Raw genomic sequence first — 25,083 nt, 5'->3', positions numbered from 1 at the left:
AATGGTTTCTGATTCACTTAATCATTTGTATCTCTCCTATTCTGTTATGCTGATTCTTGCCCATTGGCACCCTGATCAAAATCAGCGGCTAGCAGACTCTAAGCATAGACTTGGTGGTATGCAAATCAGTTTTCATTAAAAACAGTATCCTGAAGGCAGCTTATGAGCTAAACGCATCTGTCTAGGTGGTACTGCTGTGCTTGTGAAACCAAGCAGACTTTCTAACCAGCTTAGTATTGTATTAGTATGACAAATAAGAATAAACCATGTATCTCTTGACCATTTTAGTTGCCTAAAAAAGACATTTAACTTTACATTGTTTTAGCACAGTAAAGAAGTAAGCTAGCTGTGAAGAACAGTGGAGGAAAAGGTTTAGACAAAAGGTACTATATATATTTGCTGAGGCCTGGAACTTTTAATTCTGTAGTTTTAACTTTTTCCTGTGTTGTAACACAGTGTGTTGTTTTCTTGTTGCTGCACAACACCTACTTCTGCACTGTAGTGTGGTGTGCCTTTAGGTCATTGTACTAAGTCACTTCTGTGTCTGGAGTCATACTTAGGGCTAGGGAACACAAGCATTTTAAAAGGGATCCTGCAAATGAAAAATATAATATCTTACACTTACTTAGGTGCAACTTTTTAAGTACTTACTGCATTATTAGTAGGCGTTGGCAAACAATATTTTTTCAGTAGAGATAAAACTAATTAAGGTAACATCTTCTTAGAAATTTGGAATTAGTAGTCGAGCATTTTTATCCATGTTTGTCCAGTAAGAGGTTTCTGGGATTTTTAGGCAAAAATATATGTTCTGTTTATCTGAAACTAGAATAGCAAATATAGTTCTGTAAAAACCACAAGTGGTGAGGATTGCATGTAGTTATTAACTGATAATATCCATTAACAGTAATTTCTTAGTTTTCTTTTCAGATCCCTGTCAGTAATATTTACTCCAATTTAGTCACAAGCTTTGTGCCATATTAAAATCCTTTTTAGCCCAGAATCAGTTCATTATATTAACCTTCTCAGTCACCATATTTACTTTACTTGTTAGAGTCTTAAAAATATAGCAGTGTAAGTGGCATTAGTATTTCAAAGCAAATTAGACAAGTTGATTCACACTAGCATTTCCTTTCCTTCTGTACATAAAGTTGGCATCTGCATTCAGAACCAAATTCTTCTTAAGATACAGGGGACTTGAGTTTTATTATCCAAAGAGAAATGAAATAAGAATTTTTCTGTCTCCATTATAAATGTTTCTGGCCACATCATAGCTCAGCAATTTCTGAGCTGAAAACAGCAAATGCCTTCATACAGAAAATAGATTGTATTTTCACATTTAAGAAATTGTGTTGGTGAAGTAATGATGCCTCAGTGATATTTCATGATACCTGATTGTCTGTTTGTAACAAGACTGCTATGCTTGAAAAAAAGATGATTCTCATCTCCCTGGAAAATCTCATTTTCTAAAAATGTCGTTTTAGAGAAGTATTAAATATCTATTCTTATTGAAAATAAGGTTAAATACACATGCCTTGGGCTAATCTACCAACTGTCTTTGTAGTCGCAGTGGTAATGGTAATTTTATTAAAGGTATTAAAGCCTCTGGAATGGCTGAGTTTTGTATTGTACTTTTGCTATATGGGAATTTCCAATGTGCATGGCAGCTAATTTAGATAATTTCCTCAAAATATAGAATACTTTCTTCAGGATGATGGCACTAAAGAGTGAGCACCATGAGTGGTCCAATATTTTATTTCTCTAAGGATTTGGATTTGAATTTGTTTAGCCTACTGTTAGTTTGAATTTTTTAATTTTTTTGTGTTTTGTATCTTGAAAGACATTTTGAGTGTGCATAGGATCCTGAAAGGGTGTCCTTTTCCATTGGAAGCAGTCTGCAGAATATTCTAAGAGATGTAGACTAAACTCAGTAGATTTCACTTGCTAATAAAATTATTTAATAGGAAGTAAGACAGTGAACTTAAACAGAATACAAGTATATTGTCAGTTTTGACTACTATTCAGCTTCCAAAATTTGTAAACCAAATAACCTCTATGTAAACTTGTCTGTTTCTTGAGTTAAAGTGTAGGAAATGTTGCTGTCATTTCAATACCTTTGGCTCTACCTGTATTATAGTCTGAACACAGAGAATGTAAGTTGCAGGCTGTGGGAAAAATAGAGATTTCTGAACTGTTTGGACTGTTCTTCAAATTTAAAGAACATTTTGGTGACTAAGGAAGAGTAAAAACAAGTATATAAGAAAGAAAATCCGGGTATATTATCCTTCTAATAACAGCACTACTGTCCTGACCAATAAAAAAATACTGTGCTTGATCTAAAGATGATTTCCATAAGGTAATGAATGTAATGAAGAAAAGATGACACAAATATTTTCTTTGTAAGGAGAAAGAGTGGGCCATGGTTATGGTGGTAGGAGCACAGAAGTAGATCTATTATGATTTGGGTCAGTTATTACTATATATGTTTTTAATGAAGGAAGAGAGTGTTAATTTACTGTCTTCCTGTACATAAAGTCCCACTCCAGAGATTTGTTTTGTGCAGGATTGTAGAATAAGAAATAGTTTCTTTGTAATTTTCTTAGAGACTTCATACTCTTAAAAGTAGTACTTTTTTTCTATCCTGTCTTTCCAATTGGTAGATACTTACCATTGTGTAGGTATTTTGTGCAGCTGCAAATTAAAAGAATGTTGCATTTACTTCGGTTTTGGATTGGTTCAAACCTTCCCAGGACAGTCTTTGCTGCCCCCCAAGATTTACACAGTTTTGCATAAGAAGGGGATAGGGCCCCATAACAAAATGTAGCTCTGCTGGGCCTGCCTGTAACATATTGGTTGTTAACTATCTTCATGGAGAACTGTACCAGCTTTTCTAGTTCTGAGAGCCACAGTCATCTCTGGACAGAGAAGGTATTAAACCAGAGGCAGAGCATATTAGGATGTCATCCTAAAATAGCTTTGCTTCTTCTACTGAAGGAAAAAGGAAATTGTAATGTTCAAAATCTGAACTCTCACTTGTGAGGATTTTGAAGTCTTGTATTCTACATGTGTGAAAGTGTAGTGTATGATCTGTGCCTGGTCTGATAGTAAGTAAATTTAAATCATATTTAAATAATATACAAGTGTAAGTTATTTTCCTCTTGGTAACTCCATATTTGGCAAGGCTGCTATGCCCCATGAATTCATCTTTGGTTTCAAAAGCTGTTATCTCTTGGTTGGCTTTTTTTATGCGTGTGGTAGGGCAATACAACTTGGACATATTTTGATTAAATAGTTTTTGAGCATGGTGTGTCTCAGGGTGGAAGAGATGTACCTGTAAATGTGTAAGATAAGACAGAACAACAAGTCAGAAAACTGTGTTTTCTGCATAATATTTTCTGAGTATCTCAAGAAGGCAAGAAATTATTAAGGGCAATTGTATACAATGGGCTGCGTGTGCAATTCACCATGATTATGGCAACTTAGCAATTGTTTCACTGCATAGCAATTTTACCCATGCCATTTCCTGCCTGTATTCTTCCCTCGTTGTCTCTTGATAATAGGCAAACTGAGATTCAATTTAGGAAGCCTGATGTGAACTTTTTTTTTGACAATGAAATATGTTTGGACATACACAATTAAAGAGAAATTTACATAGTGAAGCACAGAAAAAATAAATTAGAGCTAGCAGCAGAAGAATTTATGTGGATTTGAAATTAAAAATATCCACAAAAATAGCCTCTATGTCTTCTAAATCTACAAAATAGGCATCCTGGAGAGTAGGGCTAACTATCCTTTTTTTCAGTGTCTGAAATTATGCATTCAAACTTGGCTAAATTATCTAAAGGTGGCAAACACAATGAGGAGTGAGAAACAGAAACTGAGAAACCTAAAGCATTTAATGTGAGGAAGGTTGGATTATTCATGTTTAAGATGTAACAAAGGGAAAAACCCCACTGATTTTTGAATACCAGTGTGGCAGAAGCTGTGACAGAGAAGAAAGGGGTGAGGTGATTTTACAGAAGTATGAATTGCTATGGGGCTGCTGGAGTAGAGCCTGCCTCTTTGTATTTAGTTTTGCCCACCCAACACAAATTCTGTGGCCATGTGACAGACTAGGTTACTGCTCTGTCAGTGCATTTGCAGCCCTTACTCCCACATTTTCATCCAGTCTAGATTTAATGGTCCCAAGGGATCTGGGCTTTCACTGTTTCCCTTAGGAGGTTATTATACAATGTAATAGATCTGACTTTCATGGGAAATTTCATATTTGTCTTAAATTTTCTCTTTCTTAATTTAACTCCATTAGTCCTACCTACTCTACCTTCTCATACTGTACTAAGCTTGGTATTCAGATTCATGAAAATAAAACAGACAAAACCAGACAGAACCTTTCTTTTAATCAACACTTAGTCGTGTTTATTTCTTATTATTTGTTCCACCATTTCCACTTTTAAAGAAATTTTGCTTGTTGTTCACTAAATACCCAACAGTTTCCATTGGTTACAGAAGAAAATGTGTGGTTCATGTAAGGCAAATCATGGTCATGTTGTGTTAGGCATTAAAGGTTTAGCATTTGGTGATAATTGGCCCCTTAGTCATCATTGCTATAGGGAGGGCACGTTCTTAGTTTCAGAAAGAGAAGAAAAAACACATAGCGAGTGCTGCTGCTTCAGAGGAGGGTTCATCACACTCTCCCTAAAAAGCAAAGGTAGAATCCCTGCAATTGTTAAGACTCAGCCTTGCCTATGCAGCTGCATAAAGCATTTCCATAGTGCTTGTGTTCCTTTCAGCAGGTGGAGTGTCAGTCAGATGAAAATACAGCTTAAAAGAAAAGAAGGAAATTAAAACTTCTTTGTAGACACCTAGGTTTTATGGAAAGCATGAACAACGGAGACATTGACTGAAACCATTTCACATGTAATATTTAGTTCCCAGGAAAACATATCCTAGTGGTGCTTATTTAATACTAAGTAAGCTTAATTTAAAAAGCGAGGCTTTACTAGAAGCTAAATGTATAACCATTTCCATGTTAATATAAGGATAACTCACACAGTAGTTCTTTTTTTGATTTACTGAATGTCACTGGTAGGTAGTATTCAGGAATCTGAAAATACCACTAGGTTATTACATGGCTTATTAGGTTATTAACTCAGATTATTAACTTAAATTATTAACTCAATTTCTTAAATAATAGGCACTGTCCAAACAGAGACTTTCTGTGTCATCAAAAATGCTGAAGGAAAAAAAATAAGAAGAAGGAGAAGAAAATAGACGGCTGCCATTCCATGACCAAAAATTGAGTTCAGAACTTGATATATTGGTATTTTGTCACAGCAAATTATTGGAAGGTAACTGTGCCAGGAGAAATAGACTTGCAAAAGTAGCTGTATATTAAGCATATACAAATAATTTTTCAGGAATTGTTTCAAATCATATCTCTTTAAGATGAATGAAGTGGACATTCCATATCTTTTCTACCAGCAACTCTTCCCATTACTCTAAATTTCACAATTGAATTATATCTATCACAGTGGGTGTTATAATTGAAAGTGATATATTCTTAGCCAAATTATGTGTGCAACTATACCTAAATATAGAAGTCCATATTTCAGTAGTGTAGCTTTCTCAAAAACACTATTGGGAAATTTTAAATTAATCTTCCATTTTCAAGTTCTGAAACCATAGAATCCAAGACAAATAATTTTTAATTGTCTCTAATATTGCTCTAAAAAATAAACACTCTAGAAACAGTAATATTATTAATAAAGGTATTTAAAAATATAAAAAATTAACCTCAAGAAAATTCTCTTTCAGGGGTACCCCAGTCTGTCACACATTCAGATAGTATACTGAACTGAGAAAATTAAGATATTTCTTTTAATACATTGTCTTAATCTGACAGTAGATGTAAACTGCTGTATCATCCAAACTAACCTATATTTATGCATACATTGTAGGTTCACATGATACCTAATTGCTGATTTGTGTTTCAGAGAAGTACACTAGAAACAATCAACTGATACATTATGACTTGAAAAAAATCATGCTTATAGTAAGTCTCTGTGCCTCTGGAAACAAACAAACAAACAAATTCTAGTTATCTGTCCTTACTGCAGATATGAATAGGTAAAGACTCAGGTGTTTTACCAAATTATAAAGATTTTCTAAGAACAAAGGGAGAAATGTTTCATATCAGAGCAAAATATGTGTACATGGTGTAGGATACTTACACAACAGAAGCTTCCTAAATTTAAGTAGCTACAACCATCAAATAAATCCTATGAGGAACTTAAATTTTTTTTTCACACAAGTTTTTTTATTCTCACTTGTACAGAAAAGTAAGATATGAGGGAGAGATTATTATATTCTGGGAAAATGTTCTTTTATTTTTAGTGTTTTCAGAGTCCAACATAGACCAGGAGGTGCTGCTTTTTTAACCCATGGATGTTCTGCACTATTGTAATCTTCTGGATCAGTAAGTTTCCTGAAAGTCAGGGGACGCCTTCATTTTGTGAAGGCTGGGCTCCTTTGCCCCATGCCATCAACAGAAGATAGCACTGCTGGCACCATGTATTTACCCTGCTGATGTTTTCATTTTATTTATTATAGTTGTATGGCTTTTCCAAAACTGCATGATTCCTACCTCACTTTTCCTTTCTCGCTAAATTAGAGCAGTTGATAGTTATATATAGGTATGTGGTGATCACAAAAAGTGAAGAGAACTTTGTAAGGAAATTTTGCTTGTTGCAGCTTGTAAACTACATTTTATACACTGTAGTTCTAGGGATGACATTAATGTGTTGTTTAAAAAGCTGCTGTCAGGCCAATGCACATGCATTTTCCATAATGTCTACGTGCTCATGTGTGATATTTAGACTGCTCTATAGCTGCAAATGCGCCTGGAAAAATGGCTTTGATTAATTGACTTCCCTCCTCTTCTTTCCTCTCTTCACATGCAAAGGCTCCATTCATTATCAGGAAAGATCAGAGGAGGAGGGGAGCAGAGTACCTGGGTCACACGCTGTTAGAGTTACAATTTTCCAAATGCCATAAGTAAACGGTAGGGAACAGGAAATATCCAGGATGGGAGGGGACTTGTGTGTTTGAAGGTCTTCCTTCATTTCAAATATTTTTTCTGATTTTCTCTTTAGCTGTGCAAATTTGCATTTCTCCATTGTATATACATGTAATACTTGTTACATCTTCAACTCTTGTCTTTTTCATGTGTCACATTTTCAGCCCCTCATGTATGAGAAACCTTGAGCGTTGATTGAGGGCTATGTCTTCCACTGTTCCTTGTCCAGTTCTTTTTCCTTAGGAAATGACTAGAAATTATATATACATATAGAATTCTAAATTAAAAATTCATAATGCACTACATCAACAACATTCACTTCTGTTTATTTCTACTTATATGAACGGTTCTCTCCTTTTAATGTGTGCTGATTTTGGATGGGCTAGAGCTAATTTTCTTCATAGTAGGTACTATGGGGCCATGTTATAGATTTGTATTGATAATACAAGGTTGTTTCAGTTACTGCTGAGCAATGCTTGCACAGAGTTTAGGCTTTTTCTTCTTCTTGTACCACGCCACCACCAAGTCAGCTGGGAGTGCACAAGGAGTTGGACACAGCTGTGACAGCTGACCCTAAGTGACCAGACTGGTATTCCATACCATATGACATTATGCTCAGTATCTAAATTTGGGGGAGGAAGGAGAAAGGGGGGGTGTTTGAAATTACAACATTTGTCTTCCCAAGTCACTGTTATGTGTGATGAAGCCCTGCTTTCCTGGGGATGGCTGAACCATGGTTAGTGGTGAATGAATTTCTCATTTTGCTTTGTATATGTGCACAGCTTTTGCTTTTCCTATAAAGCTGTTTGTATCTTAACCTACCAATTTTCTTGCTTTTACCCTTCTGATGATTTTCCCTATCCTGCCGAGTGGGGAGTAAGTGAGAGACTGTGTTGTGCCTAGTTTCTGGCTAGGGTACTTGCTGCCTCTCTGCTGGGAAAAGTTTATTTCTGCTAAATTTCATGCATGTTCATGACATGTGTGCCACTCATAATTTATCCATAAAATAAGAATTTTGCACAAGGAGAATATTGCTAGTCAGAAACCAAAAGTTTGGTCCCATCTTTATTCATCTTATTTTGCTTCTTCAGTTTAACGTTATTACTGGTTAATAGGTGCACCTGAAAATCAAGCTGTATTGTGGTATCTGGTGCGTTATGTTAAATGAATCTTTTCTAGGACAGCAAGTGTCTTTTTTTTTTCCTAATGAAAGAGAATACCTCATCTTTTCCAATTTTCCTATCAAACACATCCACATCATCTTGAGACACTGCCACATCCAGCTGCATCTATACTCAACTTCAATTATATGAAATTACACAACCTACTCTCAGGTCCTTTAGGTTCTCTTTGCTGTGTGAGGCACACGCATAGTGCATTTCCTGTGAAGTGCATGATTACAAACTATTCAGTGCAAGCCTGTTTTAAGTAAACAGTAAATTAAATATTGTCAGTGCTTGTTCAGACATGCTCTTACGAAAGAAAAAGAACTTGTAGATTTGGATTCATAAAACTCTAGATTTAAGAAGGGGACAGACATAAACTAGGCATCTTTTTTCCTTTTTAACTTTTCTTGACTGGCCCAGTTGTTCAGGAGCTGTTACAAAACAATGTATTCAGATGTCCCTACAAGGAGAATTGGGCTAGTAAAAATGCTCAACGTAGCAACATTTCTGTTTCTTGCTCTTTATTCGAATGGAAAATTCTCAATAACATTCTGTCACTGTCAGTACAATGCTGCCTGAAAAACTGTTAAGACTGTCTGAGCAACATACCTTTTTCAAGCGTGAAGAATTACAGTAGAAGTACCTTATTTTATTACTGTTCTGGCAATATTTTTTTTTTTGCTATGCCAATCAACCTGACTGCAAGGGTTAGGAAAGAAAGAAAATGTTTGCTTCCTTAAGAATTGAGGGCTCTTGAGTATTCTGTGCTACCTATCACTCCATTTCTAGCATGGTCACTACCATTTCAAGAAGTATAAAGTTTTATAAAAACCAGAAGCTATGAATGTGCACTTGCAAAGTCTCCTTTCATCTCTGCCAGTTAACTTATTCCCAAGAGATGGAAAAGCTCTTTTTTTTTTCCAAGTGGTCAAATATTGTTTCCATTTATTCCATAGACATTTCAAAGAGAAAATATGTTGCCTGTATGCGTTTTAGGTCTGCACACAATTTATGATTAAATACAGCAAATATCCTTTTCTCTGTTGTATTTTGTTTCTTTCTTACAGGCAAGTATAGTGAGAAGGTTTGGAAAATTATTAAAAGATTTATCTGAGTTATCATTGGTATATTAAATGGCATAACATATAGTAGATCATGTTTCTAGTTCCTTTACTACTAGATCTTAATGCAATTTGTAAAAATAATAATAATAAAAGGAATAAAATATTTTATTGACTGTTAAAACAGATCCTTTGCAGAGTACCAAAAATATTAGGAAAAAAAAGGTTGAAAAATAGCTGCTTTAAAAATTAAGGCAGAGGTCTAAGGCAGACTGATTTGTTCTTTGAAAATGGATATGAGAACTCAGGAACACAATATTAATAGATTTGTATAAGTGCACATAAGGCCAATATATTCAATGTTGTAATTTTTTTATGGTTTCATAAATAGTGCTATCACCAACATTTCAAAGAACTCTGAAAAAAACAGAGCTCATATGTGGTGGCATAAATTTAGTGTATTTTATAGAACTCTGTTACTCCAGATATAGCCTACGGGTTGTGACTTTTCATAAAACCTAATGAATGTCTAGATTTGTCAGCTGTTTCAACACAGATGCACTTTGCTGATCTAATGGAAACATTTTGAGCCCAGATCCACAATATCAATAGCTTTTAGTATCACAAATTAGTTTGGCTATTGGGTGAATTGGGATGTGGTTCTTGATAAAAACCAGCAAGTAATTTGTATGTGTGTTTTATGATAACTGCCTCTCCAAAGTCTGATGCTGACGTTTTTTTCCCTCTCTTTTTTTTAATTTTATTTCTGCAGAGTTTTAAGTTGAATGTAGATAGCCACTGTGCTTTGAAAGAAGCAGTGGTAGAGGAAGGACGCCAACTTCTTGAGCTTATTGTATCTCACAAATCAGGTAAATCCTTCTGAAATATTGCAAGTCTTTATGTCTCCAGACTATTAAAGAATGAAGAAGCATTGCTGTAAATTACTGCATATATTCACTTCCTTATGTATTATTAATATTTACATTATCAGATTGACCTTCAAGATTTATAAATGTTTCATATACTGCATACAATGCAGTGATACTTATAAAATGAAATACTGCCTGCAAATAGTCTGTTCATTTTATTTTGGTCTTGCTGTTCGACTGAGTTTCAATTGAAATCACATCACTGAAAACTTCACACTGACATATTCTTTGATGTAGGTGCTATGGAAATAACATTAAGATAATGAACTAGGATTTCAAATATATATATGTATTTACATACTCTGCATGAGTAATTGCATTGGTAAAGCTTTATTTTACCACTGAAACTAATTCTTACATTGATTTAAATATATTTATGAGTACTAGATTAAAATTAAAAATACCTTTTTCCTTTGGTTAGGTTTGTCTTTTTCTTCAGAGGCCTTAAATTGTGAGAGGACGGAGAGAAATATTCTGATTTCCCTTTATCCCTACCACCTTCTATATTTTTAGATATTTGCGTGACTTGTCTGCTAATAGGGTTTTAATCAGCATATGCTGCTATGGAATGCCATCTTAATTTTGGCCTACTTAACATGCTTTTCATCCAGGTTGAAGTTATTCTTTGCTATACTGTTTTCTCATCATGTTATATGTGTGCCTCTATTGTTTCACAGCATCAGACATCTGTGTAACGTGAAAGCTATGGGAAATTACTGACTTCAGTGTATAGTTCCAAAAAGATAGAAGAGCTATAGCTAAGGAGGGTAGTGCATGTTATCAGAGATGTACAAAACAGTTACATGTAAACTACAGGAAATATTTAAAGGAGTTGGAGGTAAGGAAAATGTCTTTGGAGGATTACAAAATGTTTCAAGACAAAGACTGGATGTTAGAGGGAGAGATTTCTCTGCAGTGTTCCCTACTGCAGAGAAATGACAGTTTATGTGAAAATTTTTCTCTTGAAATTGTCAGCTGAAATTCAATCAAAATTTAACATGATGGCTAAAAGAAGTGTTTGTCTCTATAGCATTGTTTTACAGGATGAACAATAGTAAAGCTTGGATTTGAAAGAGAATCAAATCCAAGATGAGAAAACACATTAAAACTCTTGTTGCATTTATTATTTTAAATATCCTGACAATTATTTGAATAAAGGACAATATTTAAAGATGCTGTTGAGTTTACAGCTTTTATTTTTCCTCCTTCATTTTGGAGAAGGACTGAAGGACATGCTGCAGATGATTGCAAGTCAATGGAAGGAACTACAGAGGCAAATCAAACGGCAACACAGCTGGATTCTTAGGGCTCTGGATATCATCAAAGCAGAGATACTGGCTACTGATGTGTCTGCAGAGAATGAGGAAGGGACTGGGAGCCCTAAGGTAAGTGGCTTGAAGTTTGCCTTATTTCCTCTTATTTCCGTCTTCTTTTGAACTAGGCACCACTGAAGTTTGCTTTCCACCCTAAGGCTTTTCATTTCTACTGGGTAAACTTTTTTTTTTATAAACAAAATGAAATGCCTTACTCTGAAACAATAAAAAAAATCTTAGAACTTTCAAGTTTTCTAGCAAGACCTGTCTTATTGTGTGTAGAGGGGCATGAGGGGGAACATAAAACATTTAGTAAACAAAACATAAAGCATCTTTAACATGAATAATCAGAATGCTTTTAAATTGTTTTGTTGCAACTATAAATCACTATAATCAGTGCAATCACTCAGCTCTGACATCCATTAGCCGCTTGGTTACAGCAAATTAACAAAGAAGAGAGAAAGTGATTCATTATCTCATTCCTGTTAATGACTATCAGATGCATTGCTTAATTAGGGGATGGCCATTGTAGAAGGAAGAAGGTCATATGCCTTTCCACAAATCTTTTCACTCCAAGTTTAAGTCGTCCATAATAGTGCTTGTGTTCAATACAAGTACTTTAAGAGTAAGTTATTGACACCTGTCATAATTTTGTGGATATTAATTATTAAAGAGGGCTATAGTAGTTACCAATTGCCAAACCTGGTATTTGTAAGAGCATTTTAAATACAGACTGTGCTTATTCAAATTGATGCAAGCAGTGTAGGGATACTGCACACAATAGAAACTTCTGGTTTAGGGTTCATGACCTTTAATCACCATCAATTGTAAGCAGAGTTGTTTCTTAAGTGAGGAACATGCAGGAGAACAATCCAGTAACTCAATATCTTCTCACATGTCTGGCTGAAATGTTTAGAAAAATTAATGCTTCTCTTCCTGGAAAGAACAGAGATGGTTGTGCTGAGTGGATTTTCTAGTTCTGATGCTAGACAATTTTTAGCATTCAGTGCTTCCAAGAGAGTAGTTTGTTGAATGACTCTTGGCTATGATTATATGAAAAGTTCTGGTGATTTCTTACTATAATTCTACATGGCAAGAATGGTCTTGGAGGTGGAAGAAGAATCAAGGAGAAAAATGAAACAAAAATACAGGAAGACACATATATGCAGCGACCGAATTTGAACTGATATCACTTGCGTGATGGAAAGTGCTCCTAGGCCATACAGCTCCTCCTTGATGGAGTGGGTGGTGGAGCAACACTTGATTTCCTAATGGGATCTGTTAAACTAAACAAGACTAGGCCAAATCTGTTTTTTAGCCTGCCAGTAATATGATCCCATATCTCCGAACATTTTGACTCATCTAAGTCAAGGTGGCCAAATGTTTAACAGCTTAATCAAAATTATCATGTAACAAGTATTCTAAAATCCAGCTGGATTTTGTGATGATAACTGTGGAATCTCTAGCTTGGAATTATTATATTCAAATATTTGCTTGGAAGGGGAGAAATGGGGACAGGATTTATATTGCAGTAAATTTCTCATATACATAGGGGATGGCTCCTTGCCCTGTGCTTTTTATCATAGAGATAGGAAACCGAAGAAATGGGTTTTTTTGCTTGTTTGGTTGGTTTGGTGTGTTGTTTGTTTGTTTGGGTTTTTTGTGCCAACAGGGAAATTAAAAAAAAGTACACCAAAACCAGAGATCAAACTAAAAATATTTGCAGGTTATTTCAGTGATTCTTGTAAGTATGGTTGAATGCCATCTACTTCTTCACACTAAAAGATTGACTAAAACTGAAATACAGCTAATAATATAACTACACATTTCAGTTTGTATTTGTTTCAAAAACCAAAAAGAGCCTGAGAAGTGTAATAGAAAATTGAAAGATTATACCTAGAGGGTATTTTTATTTTTGCCTTTTTTTGAGAAACTACAGGAATGGTGTTGGTGTTAGAAAACTGTAAAGAAATAGGAAAAGGAGGAATTTCAAAGACCCTGGGAAACTTTTCCCTTAGGACTTTTTAAAATATGTTTTCATAGCACTGTGGCATCTTTAATGAGAAAAGTGAAGAGTGGGAGGGGAATAGGGATGTTCTGAACTCTAGAAATATATTGTCAGCATTTCTAGTAAAGAACTCACATTTTGCTTAGGAAATTTGTCTTTTCTTTTTGTATGTAAGTTTCATAGTGGCTTAGGGTGATTGCCATAGAAGATTTAGAATTGATTTAAACATTTCTGATACCTAATCTTTTCTAATATATTGCGTACTCTGTAAAATCTTAAGAAAACAGTGAGTTCCCTAAGTAATTACTAAAACTGTTTTACAGTCATTTTTATAAATGAAGATTTGATGACTGTATTCAGGTTAAATTGAAGGATATAAAGTTTTGCCTTCTTGTTCCATTGAGAAGTGCCTTTAAAAATGACACATTCCAACAAGTACTGATCTAACAATATGAGTAGTATATGAGACATAAAATACATGTGATTGTCCATCTGAATCTTGAGACACTTAGCTACAGTGTATGTTTTCTTTTGATGGAAATCAAAATAATATTCTAAAATATCTGGAATATTGGAAGAATGGTTTTATATATGTGTGTATTCTTAATTTTTTCGCCTTCTGAAGCTGTCTGAGATGACTTGTTTTGTAACTGATCTCTTCAATCAGGTCACTTGTCCATCACAAAAAGACTACTGGAACAGTATTGCTTTAAATAAACAGTAAAGAGTGGTATTGAAAAACAACACGATTTACTTTCATATCTAGTGGCTGTGAGTGTAAATACCAGAATATTACCCTGATGTATTTCATTCATAGTTTGTTGGAAAAGTTCATTGCTTTCTGAAGAACCTGCAAATTTGTCTTGTAACTGATGTCCTTTAAAAGCATACAAGTCTTAATAGCATTTGCCCATTGTACACATTCTCCTTCACTAAACATTGTATGGAATAATATTCTTAGTGTCAATTGCAAGTTGTGCTCCCAGCATGTGTTTGTTCATTACTATGATTTTTGAGATCTGGATATCTTTGTTCTGCAAGTAAATGTTTGAATTAACTTTTGTGGGTTGTTTTGGTAACCGTTCAAAATATAATATCAGAACTTAAAGGCTGGTAGGTCAAAAGAATAATGGCATACTCTGCAAATATATATACACACATATATATATACACAGTTTATACTTCTGAACATGTTTATTTCCAGAATAATTGCTTTATTACTGCAAACCACTTCTTGTTTCCCATTCCAGCTTCAGAAAACTAAGCATGTAACTGGTTAAGACATTGGACTTAATACACAGAACATTAAAATATGAGTCAGTTGTTCTAGGTAAACAACAGTTTTGGGAAGAATGTGTTAACTGTAAAATGGTCTTGTCAGTGGGTTAATAATAGAAGCAGCCAGGATTTGAAGAGTATCCTGTTTGGAGGAAGAGGTAAAAAACCACATTTAACAAAATAAACCGAAAGTCACAGAAATAGTAGGTGGCTCAGGAACAGAATTTGAAGTGGTTAAACAAACCTTTGTATAAAGGGAAAAAGAAAACCAGTGTGATTTCCTCTTGATATGTAATTAAACATCACATGCTTCCAGGATCATTTCCCACTTAGTTCCATATAATTTTGCAGCTTTTACAATCATTCTAAACAAACAGTCTTCAATACACAGAAAAGTGATTTTCATTTAAAAATTGAAAACTTGGTGAAGCTGTCTAGTATTGATCACTGTTTGGGATTCTGAGAATGCTGCTTCACAGACAGGCTTATAGTGACACTGGTCTCAGACCTAGTGGGCGGACTAAACACCACAGCTCAGTGCAATTTTATCCTGCTCAGTCTTTTTGTACAAAGATGAATTTCTGAAATGGGCAACAAGGCAGAGCAAAGTTTAGAGAATGGTAACAGTCTTTTATTTTTTACTTTAGACTTGTAACTTGTCCTGGCCATCTAATCAGGCTGCTATGCCCGACACATTTAAATTAATACTTTGATGTAAAAGGAATATACAAATGAAGTGTTATGGCATTTTTGTGATTAGTGCAGAGAAATATCATACTTGTGAGTAGATAATTTTCTTTTCCTCAGTGTCTTTTATCAATTTTGCATTTCATACGTGCGGTGCATGAGCTGTAATATTAAAAACAACATACCAGTATTTTTTTCTGATGTCTTTCATTGTTTTAAAACAGGGAAAGTTTATTACTGAGACAGATTTAAATATTATCAACAGATAACAGAGACTATGATTTCAGAATCTAATCTTTTTACTTACATAACCACTTTGAAAACTGGTGACCAATATATGCAATTGGAGTATTGCATATATTACTGTAGTGGGTAGTGCTTTGATGTTGTCAAATGGCATATGTAACTCACCTTCATTCTCTTCTCCTTCACTTGCATGTAGTGGAAGGGCAGGAATAGCATATGCTGGAAAAATCATCTTAGATTGCTGGATTTACTTAGATTACAGTAGAATTTTAAAACTTTACATCTCAAACTGAATTTGTTTATTTAAGTTCCAGTCTCTCGTTCTCTATTTTTTTACATGCAAAAACTCAGGATCAGCCTTGTGGATTAAATCCTGTGTCTCGGGTTCATAATAGTGTGGAATAAAATGTCAAATAAATAGCCATTACTTATTCAGTAACAATTTGAAAAAATAATGAAATGGAAATAAGACTTTCATCTCTGATGTACAACATATGGAAAGGGCTTTTCATCTGGTGATACACATGCCATTCTGGTCTATTGTCTCATGGCTTAATCAAGTCTTTTTTTTGGAAAAGAAATTTACAAGAAAAGTTGGTATTTGTGCTTTGGAAGAAGTAATTTTTTCGTCTAATGTGTCCATAATGAGCCACATTCCCATCTAAATATGAGAGAGTTTTATCTCATGAGTGCAACACCTCATAGATGAGACATTAAACTGAAGTTCTAACCACCTTTACCCAGGCTTACTTCCAGTATCTCTAATTACCATCTGCCACCTTAATTCTTTGCAGTTTCAGCTGAATATGTTAGTCTCTTCTGTTCAGAACTGGATAGTCTTGGGAAGAGTTAAATAGTTGTTACCTTTCACTGGTGAAAACAATGCTTTATAATATCCTGCAAAGTATTTCTGTGCTGAAGAGTATTACAGCAAGTCCACAGTTCACTATTCACTGCTTCAAAGATGGTAATAGAGAAGTGCTCTCTGTTAATTAGAACAGAAGGCTCTGATATGTTGCCGTTGAGGCATAGTCTTATGTTGTTGAATATTTAAAGTGCTCTCTGTACATAAATACTATTATTGTGCAAAAGAGCTGAACAGTTTAAAAGCATTCATGTGACATTTCTATTCTGAATCTTTGGAAACTTTGTAAGTCTAGACTAAAGATACTGTCATCTCAGCCATAAGTACAAATGATGCTGTTAATTCTGCTGCAATAGAAAAAAATAATTGCAGTTACAATTTTGGTTGGAATTAGGTATTTAATTATATGACATTACAGTAGTCTTGATCTGTCAGCTTCTTTGGTGGGGATTTGAACCATGTATGAGTTGGCCAATGAGATGAAAAGGGTAGTGGTATTTACAAAATGCTTCTGTAAATCAAGACATAATTTTGGTTTTGCAAGGAATAAGCCTGTCTTTTAGTGCTTTTACTGGAGCATGTGAAACATGACTGAGTTCTTTTGATATTAATTGTTATCCAAATACAGGATTGAAAGCATTCATTAAAAATTTCCAAGCTAATCAAAACAAGCTATGTTGATTTAACAATGAAAAGAACATAAAATGAAGCAAGAGGAAGTAAAATTTGTGTCTTTTAGCACAGACACTTCAAGTTCCTCCATTTTCTAGTTTTTAATACCTTGCTTTATAAATTATGTAATTTTAATGTTATGGACATCATCTTGACTGTGCACAGACCTAGCTATCATTGTAACCAAAAGGAGTTCAAAAAGGAGTTGAGAGATGACCCCATAATTCTACACACCATTTTACCGTAGAAGAATAAAAGGAAAGAGAAAGATGGTTTAAAAGAAGTTTAGGAGGAGAAACTAGCATTACTAAAAGGAGAGTCTGAATATGGGTTATTGAATGGGACTGACTTATAGTGAGTCTTTGTTAAAGAAACCAGAAGAAAGGGATCTGCTGAAGGATATAAAAGATGTGACTGTGGCAACTGAGTAGGAAAGCTTTGTTGACTGTAGTACCGTGTCACACTCAGAATTTGCTGAAATGTTTTGTGTGATAATTTAAGTACAAATAGAAAGAAACCAGAGTTTTAGTACTGTTTAGTACCTTTCTGGTACAGGGCTTTTTATTGGCAAAACTAGTGCCTTGACAGGAATGTGTGACTCATCATATTTTGAAGCAAAATTTTCTTCAACTGAGCAGAAGCTTTCAAAAACCCAGGCAAAGCCAAAGTAATCAGGGAGTCAATCTCATGTACAGAATGTTTCCATTAAGCTTCTAAATGTATATAATCTTAAACTGATGTTTCATACAGAATAATAGTCATAAAATTGCCATGTTTCTTCTGTCTTGTATTTTATAGCTATCCTTGAGTAAAGGAATTATGTAGATGAACAAGTTCTTGCTTTGTTAAAATACTTTAACCGAGCTAGTAATTTTTGGGTGATTTTACATTTCCAAGCTGATAAAATATGAACTTTTGTGTCATTAGACCACAACCTTTTTACCAAACATAGGCATAAGCAAACTGAACCTTGGTTTTTCCCCAGAATGATTGAATCAAAAGCATCAAAGGTGCCCAAAAAAACTCAAAAAAAACCCCAATGGGCTGTTAGATGTGTTGTCAGGTTCCACATGGTAGATTCACTGTTGTTTATTGGAAACTTTCTCAGTATTTCCTAACTGCACGCTTTTTAGTGGGTAGGAGGAATGATTTTGTATTTAATTTAGAACCTCCCTTCACAAAAAAAATGAATGAATCTAAGCAGTCACTCTTTGGACTGCAATAAGACAAGGCAAATGAATAATAGCTCCATCCTGAACCTCATCTTTCAAGTTACGTGAGCCCTGGTAAAACTTCTCTATATCACAAGTTAACGAAATCTTTTTCTAGTTTTTCAAGTAATGACATCCCTAAAGTCTTGGTCAAGCAAATGTGGGTCCCATTTTAGCTCAGAGAGATTGTTTTCTCATATATCCATCAATCTCCTGCAATTTCTGTGTGACAGTATTGTTTTCATAGCATCTAAAATAATTTTAATAATTTTTAACAAGCCGAATTTCTAAAAAGTAGTGAAGGTCCTCATTTTTTTTCATTGAGTCTGACAGTAATCTTATCTGTGGTTTATTTAGCTCACTACCAGGTTTAAAATTGAGAGAGCCATACTTTAAAAATCATATTTTTTGCAGCTAAATTGTATATACTATTAAGCACAATATTCAATCCTGTTATGAAACATAGGCACTTTTTAAACCAGAATATTGTAAAATTTACTGCAAAAACATCAAAAGTCATATTTGAATTGAAGATGTGAACAAGTACTTTGAGGTATCTGTGGTACTTATAATATGCTTCTACAATTTTTACACCTTGGTGATTCTAAGTATTTTATATTGATTACTTTTAGCAGCTATTGCCTTGTTAACATCCATCTCTGTTAGTAGAAGCAGTTATGCTTACATAGTTAGCAAAGAAATTATGACTTTTTACTTCAGGAATGAGATGGGCTACTTTCTATTAAAACATAGATCAAGTTCAGTTTGAAAGATATTTTAAATCTAAATCTCTCCTCTGAGAGCAAGTGAAGACTAAGAACTTGATGAGAACAGATATTTAAACTGGCATACGCCCAAGGGGCTTATTTTATCATAATGCTATTTGAATTTGAACATTATTACCTGGAATTCTGAAAGTATGTTAGGCTGTTGTTACTTCCCCTGTGACCAACTCTGACCAGTTTTATTTAGGAAAAAATCTCATTTGGGTTTGGCCTGTATTTGAAAATATAAAAACAGAAGGGCATTGAGTATGTGTTCATATGAACACATTTTCCTTAAGTGACATAAACAAAGTATTAACCACTCAAGGGCCTTGATTTCCTCTTTTTGCCACGATCTGTCTGTTCTGCTCTCTACACAAACATATTGTTGTATTTGTTCTTTTATTTTTATAGAACATTTTTTCAGAATTGAATATTGGTGGAAGCTTTCACCTATTCCTATCTGCCCATTTCATGTGCTTATCAGATTTCTAGAAAAATACACATTTAATAACTTTTAGTAACATGCACACAGAAATACAGATTCATTTTACTGTAAAATCAATGTATCTCAGTCTAAAGCAGAAATTTCTAAGATAGCCTGTCAGAGCTATTACTTTTCTACTTCTCTATAAGGGTTCAGAATCCTATGAACTCGTTCAAGGTTTTAGAGCACAGCAGAAAGAGAGCTTTTTAAAAATATATATTTTTGCATTTGAGTTCAGAAGTTGATGGAACACACTAAAATAAATTAAATAAACAAGTGAAAATAAGGAATCCTAGCTGACTAAAAATGCCTTGGTAAAACAAGTTTGTGATTGAATTTAAAGACCATGATCAATTAACAAAGCAAATTAGTTGAAATTCAGATCTTTTCAGTTCAGTTTCTCATATCTTATTCCTGCTCCCTCTTCCTCCATGCCATCTGTTGCTCCTCAAAACAGTTGAGGATTTCAGCAGGATCACAAGTGAAATATAGGATGGGAGTGTGTGGGGAGACTCTCTCCCAGAGATCACTGCTGGCAGTGCATGGGGACGGAAAGTCTGGCGCTCCGCAGGCATTGTGTCTGACTTCTGACAAACGTGGTGCTGGTCAGATCAAATGGGAAAGCTTTGAATTGCCTTCCACCCATGTGTTGTTCACCAGCCATCACAATGATAAATATTTTGGCTTGATCAGATGATGTGGCATAAGATCTAGGTGTTGGACTTACAAGGTTATCTTCTATTTCCACTAGTCTATTTTTCTAGCTCTGGTAGTAGCAATGCAATATCAGCTCATGCCTCTCATCCTAATTACCTCTGGTAATGCAGGATTTAGTAGTGTAAATTAAGATTGCCTTCTGTACTGAGATGCTTTTTTCTTTTATTTTTGTGCCAGACTGTTCCACCATGCTTGCTTTTGAAAAAAAATAATAAAATAATAATAATAAAAAAAAGTTTGAAAATCTAATTTTTCTTTTTTGATATAGTCTCATGGAAGTCTTTAAATAGGACAGCTCAATAGGGATGCTGTTGTCAATTGTCATCTCTAAAGATTGTTGCTTCTGTTAATAGCATTCTAACTTTACCATTTTATTAAACTCATATTACTGGTCTGAAAACAAAAATTACTGCTTTATTCCATTAAAGAGTGACTGGCATGGCACTCCTCTGATCTTTAAAAAGAAATTTTACTTTCATTGTATTTGTGCATTAAATTAATGCTCCTATCTACAGAATAAACGAACTTCTTATAAATATTACTGTGCTTAATTATCAGCTAGGTATTTGAGTTATTGCTGTTATGGTTGATGTCCAAGAGTGATTAAATGTGTAATAGAGAACAAAAGAAACATTGATGTGAACAAAGATACTATGAGATAAAGGTAAATTTTATCTTCTTCATGCTTTTATTCTTTTAAAATTATTTTAATTACTTCTATGCTCAGTATGATTTGGTGGCATTTCCCTTTGTTTTTTTCCAATTCACTTCTTATTTTAGTCTTTCAGAACATCTAGCAATGATTTAACTTGTAGTATCTTTCAGTTCTAGTCTCAGCTGTGTACTTTAAGCATATATTCTTCACTAGGGTGGTCACAAAAGAGAAATCAGGTAAAACAGTGTTTGAAGGAAAAATCTACTTGGATATCCTGCATTTTCAAACTGACTTATTCTTAAATGTCTTGTGGCATAGTATACTTGACTACACTTAAACTTCAAATGCAAAGTGATGTTACAGATTTTGCTGTTTTTTTAAGCCAGTCTATTAGAAGGCAGCAGAATATGGTGCTGAGAATATATGTGTGACCTGACTTTTTCTATGTGTATTTACATTGTGGAAATAAAATTCTGTAGAGCATTTGGTGAAATATAGACTAACATTAAAAAGCCTGCAAGATGCTTATGTTAAAAGCATGCATACATTTGTATGTAGTAACTTTTGGGTAATACCTTTTTTGTTTTTTTTTTTTTTTTTTTTTTTTTTTTTTTTTGTTGGTTTATTTTTTGTTTGTTTGTTTTTTGTGGGTTTTTTTGTTTTAGTATTTTGCCTGGATTTTTAATTAAGCCTTTCTTAAAGTATCTCAGATGCTTTAAAATGCTCATTTATTGATAATTATACTTACCCAAAGTAATGTAACTAATGTGGGAGATACAGTGGGGACTACATCACATTTAGACATTTAAACTTGTTCCTTAAACACCTGGAAGTAACTGCAACAAAAATATGTGTGGTATTAGTGTACTTTGCCATATCTCATGGGCAGCTGTAAATGTTAATTACAGTTAACCTAAGATGGCTTTAAATACAAAATGGGTTTTCTGACCAGAAGACAGGTGGTATGCCATATTCTTTTGTAATCGCCCCATAGCATGCTTTATGAGCCATCATCATGCCAGAGAGAAAGAATAGCTCATCTGGGCATGTACACTTCATTTCTTCATCCTATTTTCCTTCTTTGCAATCATGTTGTAGAAAGCAGGCAGGCATTTCGCACAGAATGCCTTAATCCTTGAGTTTATGAGCCCTAAGAAAATCATGAGTATGGTTGATGCTGACAGTCTACATCATTCCTTACAAAATGAAGAAAAATCTTGAGGAAAGAGAAAGAAAATTGCAAAGGAAAAAGTTCAGATCTGATTAAGAGCTCAGCGCCATGTGTTCTGAAATACTTTGACTTTAAGCTATGATACACAACAGAAGTTGAGAATGGTGCATTTATGACTGCTTACATTCAAGGATTATCATTTTAGTTTGGAGAAAGGAGACAAGGTGACTGAGGTCAGGTCAGCTTGTCTTTTCTGTCCTTGCTGTTGATTTGGCAAATTTTCCTGGAGACTACGAGGTTGTTGAGTACTTGTATTATTTTGGACAGGTTGCCCTTCCTATCTTAGATTTGAGGGGCAAGCAGTTAGAGCATTGCATAACAACCAAGTACTAGCTGAACTGCAAAATATAAAGATAGATGCAAAAATAGGGTAAATTTATCTTCTAAAAACTCTCTGTGTAGTAAGACGAAAACAGCCCTGAAACAAGGAACAGATGTATGTGCTGAGTTTTTTCTAAATATGGCAATTAATGGGTTAGTTTGCAAATCTGTGTTTTTTTGATATCAAAAGAACAATAAGGTTTAAAAGTTCATACTTTTCTAACATAATAAAATGCTTTTAGACATTGGACAGGAAATGTATTAAGTAAATAAACAAAATAAATTTACGTTAATCTTTTTGCTAGTTCATTTATTTGGGCATTGATTCTTACTCTTCAGTATAGGTGCTGTATGAAGCATCCATATTTATCTCAGTAGACTTATTCCTGACATGTAGAGCTACAAAGGCTTTTGTTTGTAGAGTATCAGCTAATTAAAATAAATCTATAATTAAACATGAAAAATGTTGATTTCCAATTCAGTGAATCCTAGCAATATTATAATAAGTTTGGTTTTAATTCCCAAAAAACATATTAAAATTAACTTTTCTCCCATTTACGTAATGCATATAACTAAACTTCCTTCCTACTGTGAGACAGTTTCATTTATTGTTATTTGTAAACAGCTTAGTAAAGATGCATAGTGGATTGGTCTAGAAACTCCTTGAACAGTTTCTTTTGAAATAACACTACATACGTTAAGCTCAATTACACATCCAAACAGCCACAACACACTTTTGGTAATTTATTCATTGATTTAACATAGTACCCAGAAGAGTCATGCCTGCTGTCAATTTTGTAATATATTATGTTTTAAATATACTCATGCTCACCCATGCACGCCATTAAGGTGTGCATAAACCTGTGTTTTTCTCTCTTGACAGCTATAAATGTTTGTTATTATTACACAAAACATATGTTCATGTTGTTTTTGTCTAAATTATTCTATCTGGGGCTATAAAGTTTTAATGTTATTAGTTGCCCTTAGAATTTTAATGTTTCACTGCTGTAACCTTCTTAGGATTTCTCTGCAATTAAATAGAAACTATTTCACTACAGCCTGGAAGAACAATATATTTTATACAAATAAAAAAATCCTTCTTGCTCCATTTTCTTCCATTGTAGTAAACTGTCTAGCTGACAAGGCTCTACATTGCAGTCCTGTCTGTAGTATTTTCCAGAACTGAATTGAATATTATACTTTCCTATGGTATTGTCATTATTAAAATCCTAGCTTCAGTCGTTTAAGATAGAAGGCAATTCATTAGCAGTTTGCTTTGAAAGCCCTCTCCCTGTTGTTCTCTGTTGTCCCCTTATTCAGAAAATACAGAGGATCCTCAATAAATTTTTTGCTATGAAAAAACCTGAAGCTTTTGGAGACGGAATATTAATGTGAAAAAATAATTTTGGGAAATTTCTCCTCTGTTTTCTTTTAAATAGCAGCAGTGTTGGCAATAGGAAAATGGGTCCCCCGCCTTTCAGTTTTAGAGGCCTTTTTTCTAAGGATGGAGAGCAGATGGGAATTTATCCAGGACATTAAATGATATTTGCTGCTTTTAAATGAGGAAAGGCCTCACTGAGGCTATTCTTTTCTGCACACTGGGTTAAGGCATTATATGGACTTACCTTTTTTTTGGTGTTTTGGACCAAAATAGAGGAAGTAATGTACAATTTTGCCATGCAGTCTTTAACCAGCTGACATTTTCTATCTTATCTCTAAATATAATACACTAGTATTTCTACTAGATCTTCAGCCTGATAATTTGAATTAGAAGGTGTTTCATGTATCATATATTAAAAACTGAGGAAGAAGATGTGCTTAATGGCATTAGTAACTATTAATGCATAGTGTTTTTGAAGCACAGCATATGTAAACATCATAATGCCTTTTGAAAAAAGGTAATTTTCACAGAGGAAGGAACCGAGGCAGAAAAGGGGAAGAGCCTTCCCCACAGCTACAGTGTGAGTTGTTAGGCCAGTTGGAATTAGAATTCAGCAGTTTTGTCTTCCATTCTTGTGTTGAGCTCATTGAACCAGTAATTCACACTTGTAGAGTAACACCCTTTAACATTTAATGCTTCCAGGACTTTGCCAAAAAGTTTTCTTTATGGAATATAATTCTGTGCCCCCAAATTTAATGTGTCTTGCCTGTTTCCCTTTCTCTTCTTTCAATTTTTCCTTTGGCTTCCATTATGCTCCCAAATATTTCTGTCTTATTATAATTAATTCTTCTTTTTCCTTCTTTTTCAACATGCTGTTAAAGAATTGTGTCTTTTCATCCCCAACAATATTTCTTGTTTTTGTTCCTCATTATCCCTTGGCATCTCAAACCTGCCTTTAGAACTGCTCTGCTTTACAGGACCACAGTTGCAGCTCACAAACATTATTTCATAGCACCCTA

At 34.2% G+C, this 25,083-nt stretch overlaps 1 protein-coding gene across 8 annotated transcripts in view; it reads left to right on the top strand.

Annotated features, from left to right (window-relative positions):
• AKAP6 (A-kinase anchoring protein 6) overlaps nt 1-25,083 on the top strand; it is a 294,626-nt gene that overhangs the window by 147,298 nt on the left and 122,245 nt on the right. For 7 of the 8 annotated variants that reach the window (XM_064424002.1, XM_064423994.1, XM_064423997.1 and 4 more), the window contains 2 exons: nt 10,072-10,168; nt 11,447-11,613. In XM_064424002.1, coding sequence (XP_064280072.1) covers nt 10,072-10,168; nt 11,447-11,613 — 264 coding nt within the window. The remainder of the gene's footprint in view (nt 1-10,071; nt 10,169-11,446; nt 11,614-25,083) is intronic. The other variant, XM_064424001.1, reaches the window with a different exon arrangement.

Source organism: Passer domesticus, chromosome 6 (genome assembly GCF_036417665.1).
Source record: "Passer domesticus isolate bPasDom1 chromosome 6, bPasDom1.hap1, whole genome shotgun sequence".
Classification (NCBI taxonomy): domain Eukaryota; kingdom Metazoa; phylum Chordata; class Aves; order Passeriformes; family Passeridae; genus Passer; species Passer domesticus.
The sequence above is the reverse complement of the archived record's forward strand: the minus strand, read 5'-3'. Positions and strand labels throughout refer to the sequence as shown.